General features: G+C 34.7%; 1 protein-coding gene across 1 annotated transcript; it reads left to right on the forward strand.

The window, feature by feature from the left end:
- The first annotated feature begins 244 nt into the window (after window positions 1–244).
- LOC129255946 (proteasome subunit alpha type-5-like) lies at window positions 245–13,505 on the forward strand. The gene is made up of 9 exons (XM_064096287.1): window positions 245–613; window positions 3,093–3,153; window positions 3,689–3,755; window positions 4,154–4,348; window positions 5,069–5,176; window positions 8,699–8,757; window positions 9,167–9,269; window positions 9,925–10,011; window positions 11,725–13,505. The coding sequence occupies exons 2-9, from the start codon at window positions 3,125–3,127 to the stop codon at window positions 11,800–11,802; spliced, it is 726 nt and encodes a 241-aa protein (XP_063952357.1). The 5' UTR covers window positions 245–613; window positions 3,093–3,124; the 3' UTR covers window positions 11,803–13,505.
- Window positions 13,506–15,513: the final 2,008 nt, after the last annotated feature.

The raw sequence follows: 15,513 nt of genomic DNA on the forward strand, positions 1-15,513 counted from the left end.
TTGGGGGACGGAAGCCCACTCGATCAGCCCCCCTCCCATCAGTCAGGCTGTCGTCGTGATATCACCTTGCTTTGCAGGGAATTCGAAAAGTACCATCCTGCAGACCATATTTTCTCGTGTGTCATGACCAGCACTGACTATTAAACGATAGAAGTCTCTATATACATCATTTTCAATGTACGAAGATAGGTTATGCTACCATGCAAAAAATTGCTGTTATGTCTGTCCTTGATGTAACGAAGACATTGCCAATTTCTATACCAATGATGACTCAGGGCGTATAAAGGTCTTCTCGTTTGAACATATTTTTCAACCGATATTAGGTATATCATGCCATGAGGAATGATCACTGTCAACTGAAAATACATAATGTGCAGGATGCACTCAATTTCAATGTTCAATGTTACTCCACATGAACATACTATGTGCAATTCCACATAATGCGCTCCCGTGCAAAAAGAGGGACCACACCCCGTGACGTCAATCTTTACCCCGAATCGCAAACATGTAAAATAAATATCCCACAATGCAACGGCAACATAACATACTTCCGCCGAAGACTGCTCAGCAAAAAAGAGATCTTCTTAGCCTGCCCATTTCAAGTTAAACGACGGTAAGATTAGAATGAAATTGCTTTGGGTTGAAAAAATAGCCTTTAATTGAAATTTTGAAGGTGATATTAACAATCATGATGCCTCAATTTTGGCTTAATTTGTCTTTAGGTCAGTGTCTTAGTCTCAGTACGGTCCCACACATAGATAATTATGTTGGAAAATATTCCGTAGGGGCCTATGTAAATTGTGTAAATTATTCAATCGTCCAATGCAACGCCATCCCCACCGCAACAGTCAGTCGGCAAGCCCTGAAAAAGTAGCTTCTTTTATCCAAGTGATATTCATGACTAGAGGGTTTTTGTATTGTTAATTATCCTGATGCTGACGAAAACACCTCTTTTTATTCGGCCATTGGCATTGCCAATCCGCATTGCTGCTCTAAAAATAATATTAACCAAATTTCATATTTTTGGTATCTTTGTAAAGAAGAAGAATCATTCTTTCAGGTCATGTGTTTGGATTTTTAAAAGGATTTTGTATACTAATATAGGGGAAACTTTTGATCTAAAACGTGAAACAAAATTTTTTCATGCGACAAAAGTTGTTGTTTTTTCACACTTAATTTCTGTTTGAGCACAAATGATTTTTAAATCATGATAAAGCTGAAGATCTAAGCTTTAGTATGATATAATTTTTATAAGATGTATTTTAGATGGGTCAGCAGCCAGCTTTTCATAGGCCAAGTACATTTAACAGCTCAAAAACAAGAATACTGCGCTCTGATTGGTCATAGAGACCACACACCCACGCAAATTCCAATGTTCCCCACACTGGGCTTCTGCAAGGTCACACTCACCATGTGGTAATCTCTTCAAATTACCCGCGCCTGTTGTTTTGACAACATTATTCAGCCAATCAGAACTCTGGATTTTATGTTACTCAGAAATTTCAGAAATCTTGTCTTGCATCTTGATGGAAAAAGCTGGCTGCTGACCCATCTAAAAGATGCCACATATCAAGAGTGACATTGTAAGAAAGTATACAGGGGTGTGAGAGTTCAGATTTTTATCTGATTTCAAATATTTTTGTTTTGATTTTCAGCTTTCAGCTTATTTTTGACCTTCCTCTGTACAAAAAGTATGGGAGCTCTTTCTATTTCAGACTTTTTCAACACTCTTCAGCTTTTTTCAGATCTTTTTATTTGTGACCACTCACACCCCTGAGTATAGAGTTTGAGCTTTCTGATGATATAAATAATGTTTGTGCCTAAAACAAAAAATGTTGCATAATTTGCAAGTGAAAACAGAGGAAGAAAATTCTGTTTGATGCATCTTTTCAGGTAAAAAAATCACTTATTTATCAAAATATTTTATTAAAAAGAAATGACCAATATTAGCAGGATATGATCACTCTCTGATCACCCTACGTCTACGATAATTGTACGTAAACCAAATATGTATTGGGCCGGAATTTAAGTGATTGATGGAGCATGTAAAATGTGAATGGGGCATGCCATGATCAAGTTACATTATTTAGAACTTAATCGTCATTTATAAGGTTTTTCGCTAATCAGAACCGCAATGCGTTATGGGATCGAAAAGGGGGCAAGCAAGCTAGCTCTGCGCACTGCAGACAGTCCGCAGTGCGCGGAGCTACATGTAGCTTGCTTGCCCCCTTTTCAATCCCATAATGCATTGCGGTTCTGATTAGCAATAAACCTTATTGAGCCGAAGTCGGAGGAGATGCGCCATGGCATGCCATGAGTGTTCCAACAATGTCCTTCTAATCTTAAGGCTGCCTTAGGCTCTTTATATGGTGTTCTATTTGCAGGTTATTATGAATTGGTAAATGGAAGACACTTTGTTAGTTACATATATAAAGGTAAAGCCCTTGACACTCAGAAACTAAGATTTTGATTAAGAAAATGATCATAAGCGAATAATATGCGTTTTCCTTCATTTCATGTTGAATCGATATTCATTTTGTATATTTGTGGTCTATTATGTTACATTTGGAAAAGATATACGTGTTGATTATTATGTATTTACATTTCAATAAATATCTTGGCTCTGTTGTGTCCTGAGCAATTTAAATTTAAAGCATGAGGATCAGTGGTGGTGTTGTATTTAAAATCAAAATTTAGCAGTTTGTGTGAAAAAAACGAAAAGTCTTCCAAATTCCTGGCAGCTGAAATTCATTAAACTTTCCCTGGAAATTTGTTTATAAAATCTATGAAAACTTTCCAGCCCTTTGCAACCCTACTCCACGGTCTGAAGTTTTGAGAATAGATCCCACTTGATTGAGGGAGTTGGCAGGAGTTGAACGTATGATTTGCTATGGCCCATGCTAAATTACCGTAATAATTTGGGGTAGTCCGGTGCCAAGTGCCAGAAAATTAAAAAGAGTACAAGGGCATATATGAAAATTACTTGTGGTCCAAAAATATTAACATAAAATAGATGAAAGATTTGCCCACTCTTAAAATAGAAGTATTGCTGTCCATCACATTACTCCATTGGTTTTTGTTTCCTCCAACAGGTATTTAGTGTTGTCAACATTCTCATTTCACTATGTTCCAGACCAGATCAGAATATGACAGGTACGTAAAGTAGTATTCAGGTAATACTTATTTTTTTTATCACACTCCGAACAATAGGCCTATGTTCATTTTTATATGATTCAGAGGTCTGCATTGTACAACTGTCATATGGTGCCATGACTAAAACTATTTGCTATGCCATAGTGTTGAGTAGCTAGGACATTATTTCCTGTAGAAAATTGGCATGTAGTTGCCTTTGATACACAAGAGAATGAATAACAACCAATGGACAGGTACATATATATGGGTCATACTTCACATAAAGAAATCCAAAAGATTTTCTGTGTTAGAGTTTGCTTTGGATGGAAACTTTCAAAGTCTACAGAAAATGTTATGGATGGTTGTAGAACAGGAGTTCATTATACAGCTATGATAGGGAATAATCGTTATTGGATCGACCATGTTTTTCTTGTCGGGATATATAAATCAGGGTCAGTTTTCACACCTAACCAACCTTTCCCCTCCCGGTGTATACCGTTTCTAACCATCTTTTACATTGCTCTAATTTCTCTTTTCCATACTTTTATTTTGGCAGGGGAGTCAACACGTTCTCTCCTGAGGGACGTCTTTTTCAAGTGGAATATGCAATAGAAGCTATTAAGGTTTGTACACAGCATTGATTCGTGTTATTCTTGTTATAATGAAACATAGTTAAATCAAAGTGATTAAAAAAGTCATTAATATGAATATAGAGATGAATGAATAAGATCAAGGTTTCAGATAGTTAGATAGAAATGTATAAATTAATTGTTGAATAAAAAGAAAAATGGATCATAGAGACAAAGATTACAAGAGGATTGAGAAATATTTTTTTTTTTAAGAATGAACATATAAAAAGAGGATAAAATAGATATTGCAATTAACAAAATAAAAATTAAAAAATAAACAATGGATTGATTGTTAATGAATCAGATGTAATAAATCTCTAGCCAGATATTTCAAGAATTTACGTCTGCAATTTACACTGTTATGTATGTTTCCAACTTTGTGTTGTTTGCAGCTTGGATCTACAGCTATTGGAATCAGGACCAGTGAGGGCATTGTGTTGGCTGTTGAGAAGAGAGTGACATCACCTCTGATGGAAGCCACGAGTATTGAGAAGATCGTGGAGGTCGACAGCCACATTGGTTGTGCCATGAGCGGTCTTATAGCAGATTCTAGGACTATGATTGACAGGGCAAGAGTTGAAGCACAGGTAAGGATGACAAGTTACCAGCACAGATCTCAAAATATGATAACAGAAAAGGAAATTGTACTAGATCTCTTCATTTGTTAAAACAACTGTTTGTTGTTTGTTTGTTTTTAGAACTTGGGCCATTCGTCTACCCCACAAGCCTTTTCTTAAATCTCTGCTCAAGTACTCGGCTTAGTCTTAATTCTAACCCCAATCTAATTGAACTCAGTCACTGGCGGATCCAGGGGGGGGGGGGGCACAGCCGGCTCGTGCCCCCCCCCCCTTTTGAGAAGCAAAATAAAAATTTGTAATGTAAAAATGCTGTTTAAACAGAAGTGTGCCCCCCCCCCCCCTTTTAAAGTGAAGACCTTTTTTTTTTTTGCTTGTCAAATTTTGTATATTCAATATTGTATCTTTGAATCTGCTTTGGCTGATGAAACATCTTTGGATTTAGAGGATATTTGACTGACATGACTAAAAGAACAGAGATGAAGGTATCAAGTGAATGTACCTTTAACTTTGCTGAGACCAACCTCTGCAAGTTTGCCTGCAATTTATTTCAAATGGTTGTGTGTTATTTGCCAACTTTTGCAGTGATTTCATCTTACTGCTGATAAGACTTTGTAATATGTTAGATTGAGCTACATGTACATCTATATTATACATAAGAAAGTCTTGAAGTCAGCCTCTAGTGAGTTCATGATTTCATTCTCTTTTTTCCAACTTATTTAATTTTTCCAGAGTCACTGGTTTACGTACAATGAGAAGATGTCCGTAGAGAGTGTAACTCAAGCTGTATCTAATCTTGCTCTTCAGTTTGGAGATGATGAGGCAGGAGTAGGGGCCATGGTATGTCAACTGAATGTTTTACTCTCAAAAATAAATCTTTAGTATGAATTGTATTGCTGACACTGGAACAAGAAAGATGTTTTTGGAATCCGTTCTGACGTTCCAGTGTTCTAGACTCGGTCCAAACCTTGCACATCTTTGTTAAAATGCTGATAGAGATTATGAGTTCAGAGTGAATTGTGAAATGTGCTGAGATCAAAATGCAGTTTACAGGGGAGCTTAAACACCCATCACTCATAAATACATTTATGGTTTATAGCATTTCACCTGACTCTGTGCATATCCACATTGAGTACTGCACAATCTGGTTGTTTTCAGCTCCTTGCCTACTAGAGTGGCATCAATAATATTCCATTGTGACACTTTTAATCAGAATTTTTAATTTGTTTCAATATGCTTGTTCTTCTATAAGAAATTAAACATTAATGCACCCTTTCTCAGTTACTCTCACTTATCTCACTTTTTTGTATTGTTGTGTTATTTTTTTTCAATTTCAATTCATTTTATTCAATCATTTAGAAAATGAATGTACAAACCAAAATATATACAAAATCATACACGAATGTACAGTATAGTTTAAATAATTAATTAAATTCAATTCAATTTATTTACACTCTCAATAAAAACATGAAAAACATACATAAGGTACATAAGTAAAACATTGTGACATTATACAAAAAACATATTTATGAGAATGAGGGGCCGACAAAAAAGAGCAGATAGCCTTATTGAGCATTGACCCAACAACTGTAAGACAAAATCAATAAATATTACAAAAAAAGATAACATAAATGAAAACATATATTAACACATACATTCAAAATATATAGCGTAGTTATACAAGCAAATTAAGAATACAAACTTAAAAGATGTAATTTGTAATAACGTTTGAAAGAATTGAGGGTTCGGCATGTTTTAATAGAATGCGGTAAATTATTCCAAAGAATAGGTCCTTGAAAATAAATTGAGTTATGAGAAACTGAGGTACGTACTCGTGCCCCTAAAAGCAAAAGCTTGATGAGTGGGACACCCATAGTACATTATTTCATAGTACATGTGGGCATTTTCACGGTAACTGACATTACACGGCACAATGTTTTCACACCTTCCATTGTGTGTATCTCTAAAACAACAAATGATGGGAGCTTGCTTTTGATAGAGTTAATAAAGTGAACCTTGCTGTATAACCTGATACTAAGTTTTTTTATGTAACCACATTTTTTTACGCATCAGCAAGCAAAAATGTGTCGGTAACTGACATTACGCAAAAGGACATGCAATTTCAGGGTGTTCATTAAAATTGAAATATCTCATGTCCCTGAGTAGATAGAGTAATAATTTGAATATGTAAATATACCTCTGTTACTAGGTTAAGATGTGTCAAAATATTAGACAATTCGTTTTTGTCTTTTGGGGGCTATGATAATTTTTCCACAACCATGCTGGTAACTGACATTACGGTAACTGACATTACACTTAATTTGCCATAGAGATAACACATGGAAGTCAAATGTGTGGAATCATTGCATTGTATCTTCTGTGCAGGGCTTCACATGAAAGTGAGCTTGATGTGGAAGTATACCCGAGTTTCTAGGAACATTTCAATGAAAAAACTTTTTCTTTTTCTTAATTCCTTTCTTTGATTTGAAGATTTTTATCATTACTTGTTGGTAACTGACAATACACATTAACATTTACCAGTGCTATATGATTTTCAAAGGCATAATTTTCTTGGTACTTATATGTAAGGCTTTTTAAAATCATAAAAGTTTCATAATACTTCACATTTTTAATTATCAAAAGATAAGAAATGTATGTTTTACTTACTCGGGGGGGGGGGGGGGGGGTCATAGCAGCTACATGTTTTCCTATAGTAATTTAATATTGCATTGACTGTACACATGGATTTTTCTGACTATACACCCATAATATATTCATCAGTTTTATATTGACTATTTAAACCTTTTCCTTCTCCAACCTCCCCCTCCCCTCAAAAAAGGCAAAATGAATAAGGGTCTCCTCCCCTAGGCTACATGTACCCCTCCCCTGAATCTCATGCAGCCATGTAGTTTTATTGATTTCTATTCTGGTCAGTGCAAGCGATGCTTCTTCATATCTGTCGGATTTCAATTCTCTTCATAATTTGTTTAATCATTTTCTTTGCTAATTTCTTTTTTAAGCTGTCAACAAAAAATAAACTCCAGCTTCTAAACTGAAACTGAACTATTTGTAAATTAGAAAAAAAAAAAAACAGTTTTAGTAGATCCATGCAACATTGATCAGAACTGTCAAATTTCACTTTTCATCTATACTTGTAAACCAAAAACAAAATTGTATCACACATCCACACTACTAACAGGTATAAAAACCAGGAATTTACTTTTAGCGAGGCAATGCTCAAAAGAATCCTAGAAACTAAAAAAGGGACCCTGGAAATCCCCTTCATCACAATGTTAAGCTTAAAAAATGTTGCAGATTTAGGCAATAGGTTGGGAAAAGTACCCCCTACCCCCCCCCCCCCCCCCCCCCCGAAAACCAAACAAAAAATTGTCTGATACAATTAGGTACTTGGTAAGTGCATGTACAAAACAATTTCATAGTAATTTTTTTTTGCCTGATGGGAATGCAACTTCCTTCATAATTTCATATAGTATTCCTTGTGAACTATACCTTTTAAAAGTCAATAGCAAGCTCCTTCTGGTGTGACTTTTAAAGTGAAAGACTTAAATAACAAGTATACAATATTTCTTCACCATAAAATTGACCACATATTTGCATTTCAATATTGGTAACCAACGTTTTATCATGGTAACTGACATTACATCTCGGTAACTGACATTACATTTTCCACTTGGTAACTGACATTACATATATTTAATGGTACCCTATGGCTTCATTGTTCATTGGTAATCTTTAATTTTGGTGTAGAAGGGAGGGGTGTTACCTAGAGAGGAAATCTACCAAGTTTCATTTAATATATCCTCTTTTCCAGGAAATTAGAAAAAAAAGTTCATGTTTTCGGTAACTGACATTACATACCATATCACATACTTCATCAATGTTTTTTTATCAGATGAATGAATTACTGGTGTTCCTTTCCATGGGATTTTAAAAAGTGTTATAATAACAAGCTAAATCACAGGCGAAAACATCATGATCAAACCTGTTCTTTAAAAATCTGTCAAAACAAAATATGTATCAATATACTATTTTCAACACTAATTTGTATCCATACTTTGGCAGCCATTTTGAAATAAAAAATGGCTGCCAGAGTCAGAAATTTTTTTGTCTCGGAAACTTCAGGTCTTGTTTTATTAAAAAACATAAAGCATTTGACATGAATATCAACTTGATTTTTTTGCCTCTGTGTCCATCTGTGGTGAAAATGCCCATGTATGTGCAACACTAAGCTTTTATTTTGAGACATTAGAAGAAAAGCTATCACCAGTTATTCAGATAGATTCATCTCTAAATGCCATACCCTTTCTCTCTTTCCTTGTCTCTCTATCTCTGCTAACACAGAGTCGACCTTTTGGAGTAGCCTTATTGTTTGCGGGTATTGATCAGAAAGGACCCGTTTTGTAAGTATTTGATAATCTATATGTTGCTCGTGATTATATAATTTCCAGTCATTTATAATACAATTATTTGGCCTATTTAAAGTTGCCTTTCCTTGTTTAAAGATAGCGTGAGTCTGTTGACAAGTCAAATTGATAAGTGGACTAGTTCCAAGTGCACAAACCAATTTGGTGGGTGTTTCTGTTATCTCGGTAACAGCTCGTATTTGATGTACCAGGTCGATCATGACCTCTCCTTTGAATTTGAATATGTATTTGCTCTTGTGAAAATGTTGACTAAGTGGTTTATTTTGTCAGTTGCTAAGTTGTTGGGGAAAAAGATTGCAACAAGTTTCCTGTCAATTAATCACACAATTATTGTTAATAAAGCGTGACAGTAAAGCTTTTATTTTGATGTATAATTTTTTTTCAGATATCACATGGATCCCTCTGGTACATTCCTTCAGTTTGATGCCAAAGCTATTGGATCAGGGTCAGAAGGAGCCCAATCACAATTACAAGAAATCTATCACAAGGTGAGGACTGTGTGAACCCAACATCTGATTCCACATTTAAATTCATGAACACAATTTTTCTATGTTCATACTATTTTTCTGTTTATAATGTACGGAAAGTTGATATTTTTGAGCCACTGCATTTAAGGTATTTCAGGTTGTGTTAAAGTGCATTCTAGTTTTGTATTGCCTTTTTTTCAAAAGGGAGAGGTGGGCGAGGAGCAGGTCATAAAGTCATATGTATGACTTAATGTGTAATTGCCATATATATTTATTGTCATTTTTTATCACATATTTTGAGTGTATTTTTACATATGTCACTATTTTAATGATATACTTTGCATTAAAATGTATGTTAGAAGTCACTGCTAATCCATACAATGTCATTACGGTATTCAACTTTAGCTAGTGTGATTTAAAATGACTGAGAAGCCCATTTGGCTTGTTCTTCATAAAGAGGTGTTTGAGATGTCTAACTTTAAGATCAGCTTTATGATCATTCCTAGGAGCCTTGTGTCACTTGTTGATTTTAAAAAATGCTGAATTAAGTAGAAATTAATGTCATGGTCATGATAATTTGACCTGCAACTCAAAGCTGTTTGCTGCACTAAGAACCAAAAGTGCTCGTTATTAAAGCAATCTGACTCATGAAATATATTTTCTTCACTTCTTACAGTCAATGACATTGAAAGAGGCATGCAAGGAATCACTAGTTGTACTCAAACAGGTCATGGAGGAAAAACTTAGCTCAACAAATGTAGAGGTGAGTAGTAGTTCTTATTATTAATATCATTATTTTATTTTGCATTTCAAAACAAAAGAATAACGAGTTACATATATATATATACACAAATCAATGAGATGAACAATTAAAGCAATGCATGTTGCATGAAAAGGAAAATAAGAACTGGATGAGAGTTGAAGAGGCTGCCTGGGTATTGAAAAGGTTAACTTGAGTCAATGGCCCGTATTCTGAAGTCGGGTTTAACTTAAACTCAGGTTTAAAGTTTTGTTTTAAGTATGGGAAGCCAAAAGTATCAAAATTTTTATTAAGTTGTATGTTTCTGATGTTTACTGTGCTCTTTCCTGATTCATCGATGGTGAAGACAATTATTTATTTATACTTCCTACACAATTATGTTTATGAATGATTTGAGAGCCGAATGAGCTGAAGTATGATATCTATACTGTTAGTAATTATGTAACAATTGGCTGACCATCTTAAACCATCTTTAAACCTGAGTTTAAGTTAAACCCGACTTCAGAATACGGGCCAATGACTATAACCTGCTGGTCTTCCTCCCAAACTCCATCCAGGTCAGAATAGGAAAATTAAAATAAAAATATTAAGAACAATGGGTCAACATGTGACTGCCATTTCAAGCAAGCCCCCCAAATGCCCCCATCCATCATTAAAGGGATGGTCCGGGCTGAAAGTATTTATAGCTTAATAAATAGAGTAGAATTCACTGAGCAAAATACCGAAAATTTCTTAAAAATCGGATAACAAATAACAAAGTTATTGAATTTTAAAGTTTAGCAATATTTTGTGAAAACGGTTGTCATGAATATTCATTAGGTGGACTGATGATGTCACATCTCCACTTGTTCTTTTGTATTTTATTATATGAAATTAGGTTTATTCAAATTTTTTCCTCCAAGAACTAGAAAAATTGGATTGACAACTGATTTAGTGCATTAGATATTTATTGCTGCAACTATTTCATTATAGGGTAGACATATTATTCACACAAGTATGAAATAATGAAAAAATTATGATTTTATGTAATAACATAACAAAACGGAAAGTGGAGATGTGACATCATCAGCCCACCTAATGAATATTCATGATGACTGTTTTTACAAAATATTGCTAAACTTTAAACTTCAATAACTTTATTATTTGTTATCTGATTTTGATGAAATTTTCGGCATTTTACTCAGTGAATTCTACTCTATGTATTAAGATATAAATATTTTCAGCGCGGACCATCCCTTTAAGTATCTACAAGCATTAATATGATGATCTAACAAGCATAAATAATAAGAGTAGTAGTAGTGACTGTAATAGTAGTAGTAGAAGAAATTAGGCCAATGACTTAGAAGAGCTGAATAACATACGTTGTTATGAGTTACTGGGGGAGTGGTAATTCACAAAGACATAAGTGAGACCTAAAATTGCGCTTGAATTTTCAGTTGCATGCAGTATAGAACACGTCACTACATTGGTCAGATCACTCTCGAGGGCGGACACTAATGAGTATTCATCAATGAGATTAGTTTACATTTCAAATATCATATGCCTATTGGCTCTCATGTACGATTTTAAGCCAAGTCATTCTAAACTCTTTACGAAACGGCTCCGCGGTCTGAAAGATTGCTTTGACTTCTGCAAGTTTGGTATGTGCAGACGTAACTGTATTAGCAATTTTATGTTCATCACATTTTATTTTCAATTTGCTCTTCTTTGTTTTAGGTAGCAACCATCACACCACAGAAGAATTTCCAGATGTTCTCAAAGGAAGATATTGAGGCAATCATAGCAGAGATGTAGATAACAACAGTCGATATCTGTATTCCTCCGTTACTTGTTGTATTTTGCATCCCACAACTCCAACAGATTACTAAAACAAAGTCACCGGTTCCTCTGCAGATGGAAATTTGTTCAACCAGTAACTGAATGAATTTACGTGGAAAAGAGGATAGAATAGTCGCCCATCTACTGTGTTTTCTTGAACTGCTTTGTTCTGACATCTATACCATTGGACACTGACTATCAAAGGAAGTGTTTCTTGTTCCTGTGAAGTTTACAGTTTTTTCTTTATTTCATGACGAATCACATGCTGGAAAGATTCGTTATATTTAGAGCGATTTCATACAAATATGGATGAATATACATGTAGTTGTTATTAATCAGATTTTCAGTAGACTATCCAACATGGTATCTTTGAAGCAGAGTCATAGATGGCGCATAATAAATGCTGTGTTTATTATTGATTTTTACCCATTCAAAATGACTATTGTAATGATTTCCCCTATCGGTTCCATTCGCTCCGAAAGAAAATTTGCATGTCAAGCCAAACATAAAATTCAACCTCCATAACTGAATAACCCCCAATCATTATCTTGGGATTATTCTGAACCAAAATCTTTGTTACTATCCCAACTCTAACTCTATGCCCTCTGGGATATCTAGATTGGAGCAAATTTTGCAGGAACAACAGTCGGTTTGTTTTGGTAGATGATAAATACAACTTCAACAGTGACACACCCTCAAATGGCATTATTTCAACCGATTTGTAAATGCGTTTATTGTAAAATGAATAGTACATTGACACACATTCTGGGTACACTATGTGGAAAGACCCCATTGATTTGTCTTTGGATTTACCAAATATTAAGAGTAGGCTTTAGATTTAGCACATGGTGCGTGACGCAGAATGGTCTCTACCCCAATGCTGTGATCTCCTCCGATGCGCAGTAAGACTTATTCCCCTAAAATGGAAGATTTTGTCTGTCTTTTCAAAAACCTTAGAATACTGTTAATATTGTGGAAGCGCCGTGGTGTAGCGGTTCTGACTCTCGCCTTGTAATCAGAGGGTCGTGTGTTCGAATCCCACCATGGCTTAGCGTCAATCTACACTTTGCCACTCTCAACCAGGTAATTGGGTACCGGTAGGAAACAACCTTCATTGTGGTTGGTTTAGCAAGTGTGCGCCTAACCTGTTGCTTGAAATGCTATGAATCCAGTGACCGGGTAATAATAATTGTGAAGTGCTTTGAGCAGTCGTAGATTGATAAAGCGCTATATAAATGCCAATTATTATTATCACTATACTTAATCAATTTAACTCCGGATTCAACATGTACACCTTTGAAATTGGAATTAAAAATCTATCTTCAATAAAGTCCTTTCCTTTTAATACAAATATCATGTTTCTATTATCAATTCAAATATATTTCATGAGAACAATTGGATCTGATTTTTAATGAAATGTTGACTGTGTTTAGGAACCCTTGTCGGTGTATTAAATAGTTTTACAATAACTTCAAAGTTTGTCAAACTGTAGGGCCCAACTGCGTGGAAAGTCTATTTTAGTCTTAGGTAATCTGTATGGGGTTGTGGAAAATAATCTTTTCCTGTACATATTATTTTCATACGGCAACATTTCTTTGTTAAACTATGATTGTTAGTTTGTTCCAAGTACATGTAGAATGATTATGTGTAACATTAAAATTATCATTAAATGGTATAAATGTTCTTGCTTGTGTTTTATTCTTTGGAAAGAGCCCCCCCCCAAAAAAAAGTTTGAGGGATGGTGGACTAGAGGTGGAATGGAGAGTTGTGACACAGAAAAAGAATCCCTTCAAATATTACATGAATGGTGTTCTAAGAAGTGTTGTGTGAGATTGGTGATGTATGGGAGTGAGATATGGGTGTTTGAGTGAAAATAAGAAGGGCATTTTGAAGAAGATAAAAAGAGCAGTGGTGTTGTAATCATGTGTGGTGTGAAGTTGAGGGATGACAAGTTCGATGACTTGATGAAGATATTGGGTTTGCAAGACAGGTTAACAAAAGTAAATGGGGCATATTGGTATGGGCACGAGCTGAGGAGGGATGACGGACACTGTTTAAAAAGGGCTTTAAGGAGGCGTGTTCAAGGACAGAGGAATGACCGAGGTAAAGTGCAGGGGGGTAAGAATGATTGCTGCGAGTGTGATGTGAATCCGTCTACTCCTGTTCAATGGGGATAAAACTAGATTTAAAGGACAAGTCCACCCAACAAAATGTTGATTTGAATAAAAAGAAAAATCCAACAAGCATAACACTGAAATGTACATCAATATCGGATGTAAAATAAGAAAGTTATGACATTTTAAAATTTTGCTTAATTTCACAAAACAGTTGTATGCACATCCTGGCTGGTATGCAAATGAGGAGACTATGACGTCATCCACTTACTATTTCTTTTTTTTTAAATCATATGAAATATTCTAATTTTCTCATTGTCAAGTGATACAACGATTAATTCCTCCCTGAACATGCTGAATTAGTATTGTTTAATACTATATGGTTCAGTCAAGTTGGTCCTTATTGTCCAATCTATAAAAAATGAAATATTGTATAATTCAAACAATAAAAAACAAAAGAAATAGTGAGTGATAGACATCATCGACTGACTCACCTTGTTGTGCACATCACTGTTTTGTGAAAAATAAGCGAAACTGTAAAATGTCATTACTCTCTTATTCTACATCCGATTTTGATGAAATTTTCAGCACTATGCTAGTTGCATAAGGTAGTAGCATAACGGGTAGAAACAGAAACAACAATTGTTAAAACATAGTGGGGAGTTCGCAGCACAACCGTTAAAAGCAGAAAGTGGGATTCTGGTGCTGTCAAGAATAGTGGGGAGTTACTGCAGAATAAGCGAAACGAACAGAAACTTAACTTTTCTCGAAATGGTTACATTTTCCAAATATGAAGGCTTTCGATAGTTTTGGGATTTGATAAATAATTCTATGTTTGACTGTTTGCCAGTAAAACTCAGAAAACATAGATAGGCCTTTATAAATCTGCAATAAGAATTATTTTTGCATACCGGTTTTGTAATCTTTAATCTTATGACATTCCATATTGCACTTTGCCCTCATATTACGTTACAAAAACTTACAATCTGATAATGTTCGGTAAAAGATGATTATTGTGCATCATTAATAAATCTTGCTTGGGTTTTACAATTTATTACAAAAAAAATTAGAATTAAAATTTTCAACGTTGGCAACTATCAAACCAATATATTGAAACTAATTAGTTTGTTTGATTGATTCATGTTCATTGTTCCATTCTTCAGTTTTGGACGAGTTACAATCAGTTAATCAGCAAAGGTTTCTTTCTGTCAAATCCATTATACAAACTTTTATTCCACATTGAAGCTCTTTGTGAACTAATGAAACCACTTTATGTGACAAAATAATTAACGCAGCATTGTCGCCATATACACATGCATAATATTAAACTGACTGCCAAATTTGATATTATAAGCATCATTTCTGAATAGAGAAAACAGAGAATAAATCATACTAGCCTAGGGAAGTGGTTAGATCATAAACTGGGTCAGAAAAAGTTGGTAACCGTGCAATCTTGAATATTGAGTAACAAATATTAATTTACATCAATTTAAACACTATACTTGTTAGATGTAGTGAACAGGGACTCAATAGAGTTGTCAGTAAGAAATGGTTAAAGGTCAAGTCCACCCCA

The sequence above is a fragment of the Lytechinus pictus genome, chromosome 3, assembly GCF_037042905.1.
Source record: "Lytechinus pictus isolate F3 Inbred chromosome 3, Lp3.0, whole genome shotgun sequence".
NCBI classification, from domain to species: Eukaryota; Metazoa; Echinodermata; class Echinoidea; order Temnopleuroida; family Toxopneustidae; genus Lytechinus; species Lytechinus pictus.

What these genes read in the sequence shown, in the direction of transcription:
- LOC129255946 (XM_064096287.1), top strand. Translation starts at nt 3,125, where the DNA reads ATGTTCCAGACCAGATCAGAATATGACAG. An exon ending in ATGCAATAGAAGCTATTAAG is followed by an intron (nt 3,756 to 4,153) that starts GTTTGTACACAG and finishes TGTTGTTTGCAG; the next exon opens with CTTGGATCTACAGCTATTGG. An exon ending in TTAGCTCAACAAATGTAGAG is followed by an intron (nt 10,012 to 11,724) that starts GTGAGTAGTAGT and finishes TCTTTGTTTTAG; the next exon opens with GTAGCAACCATCACACCACA.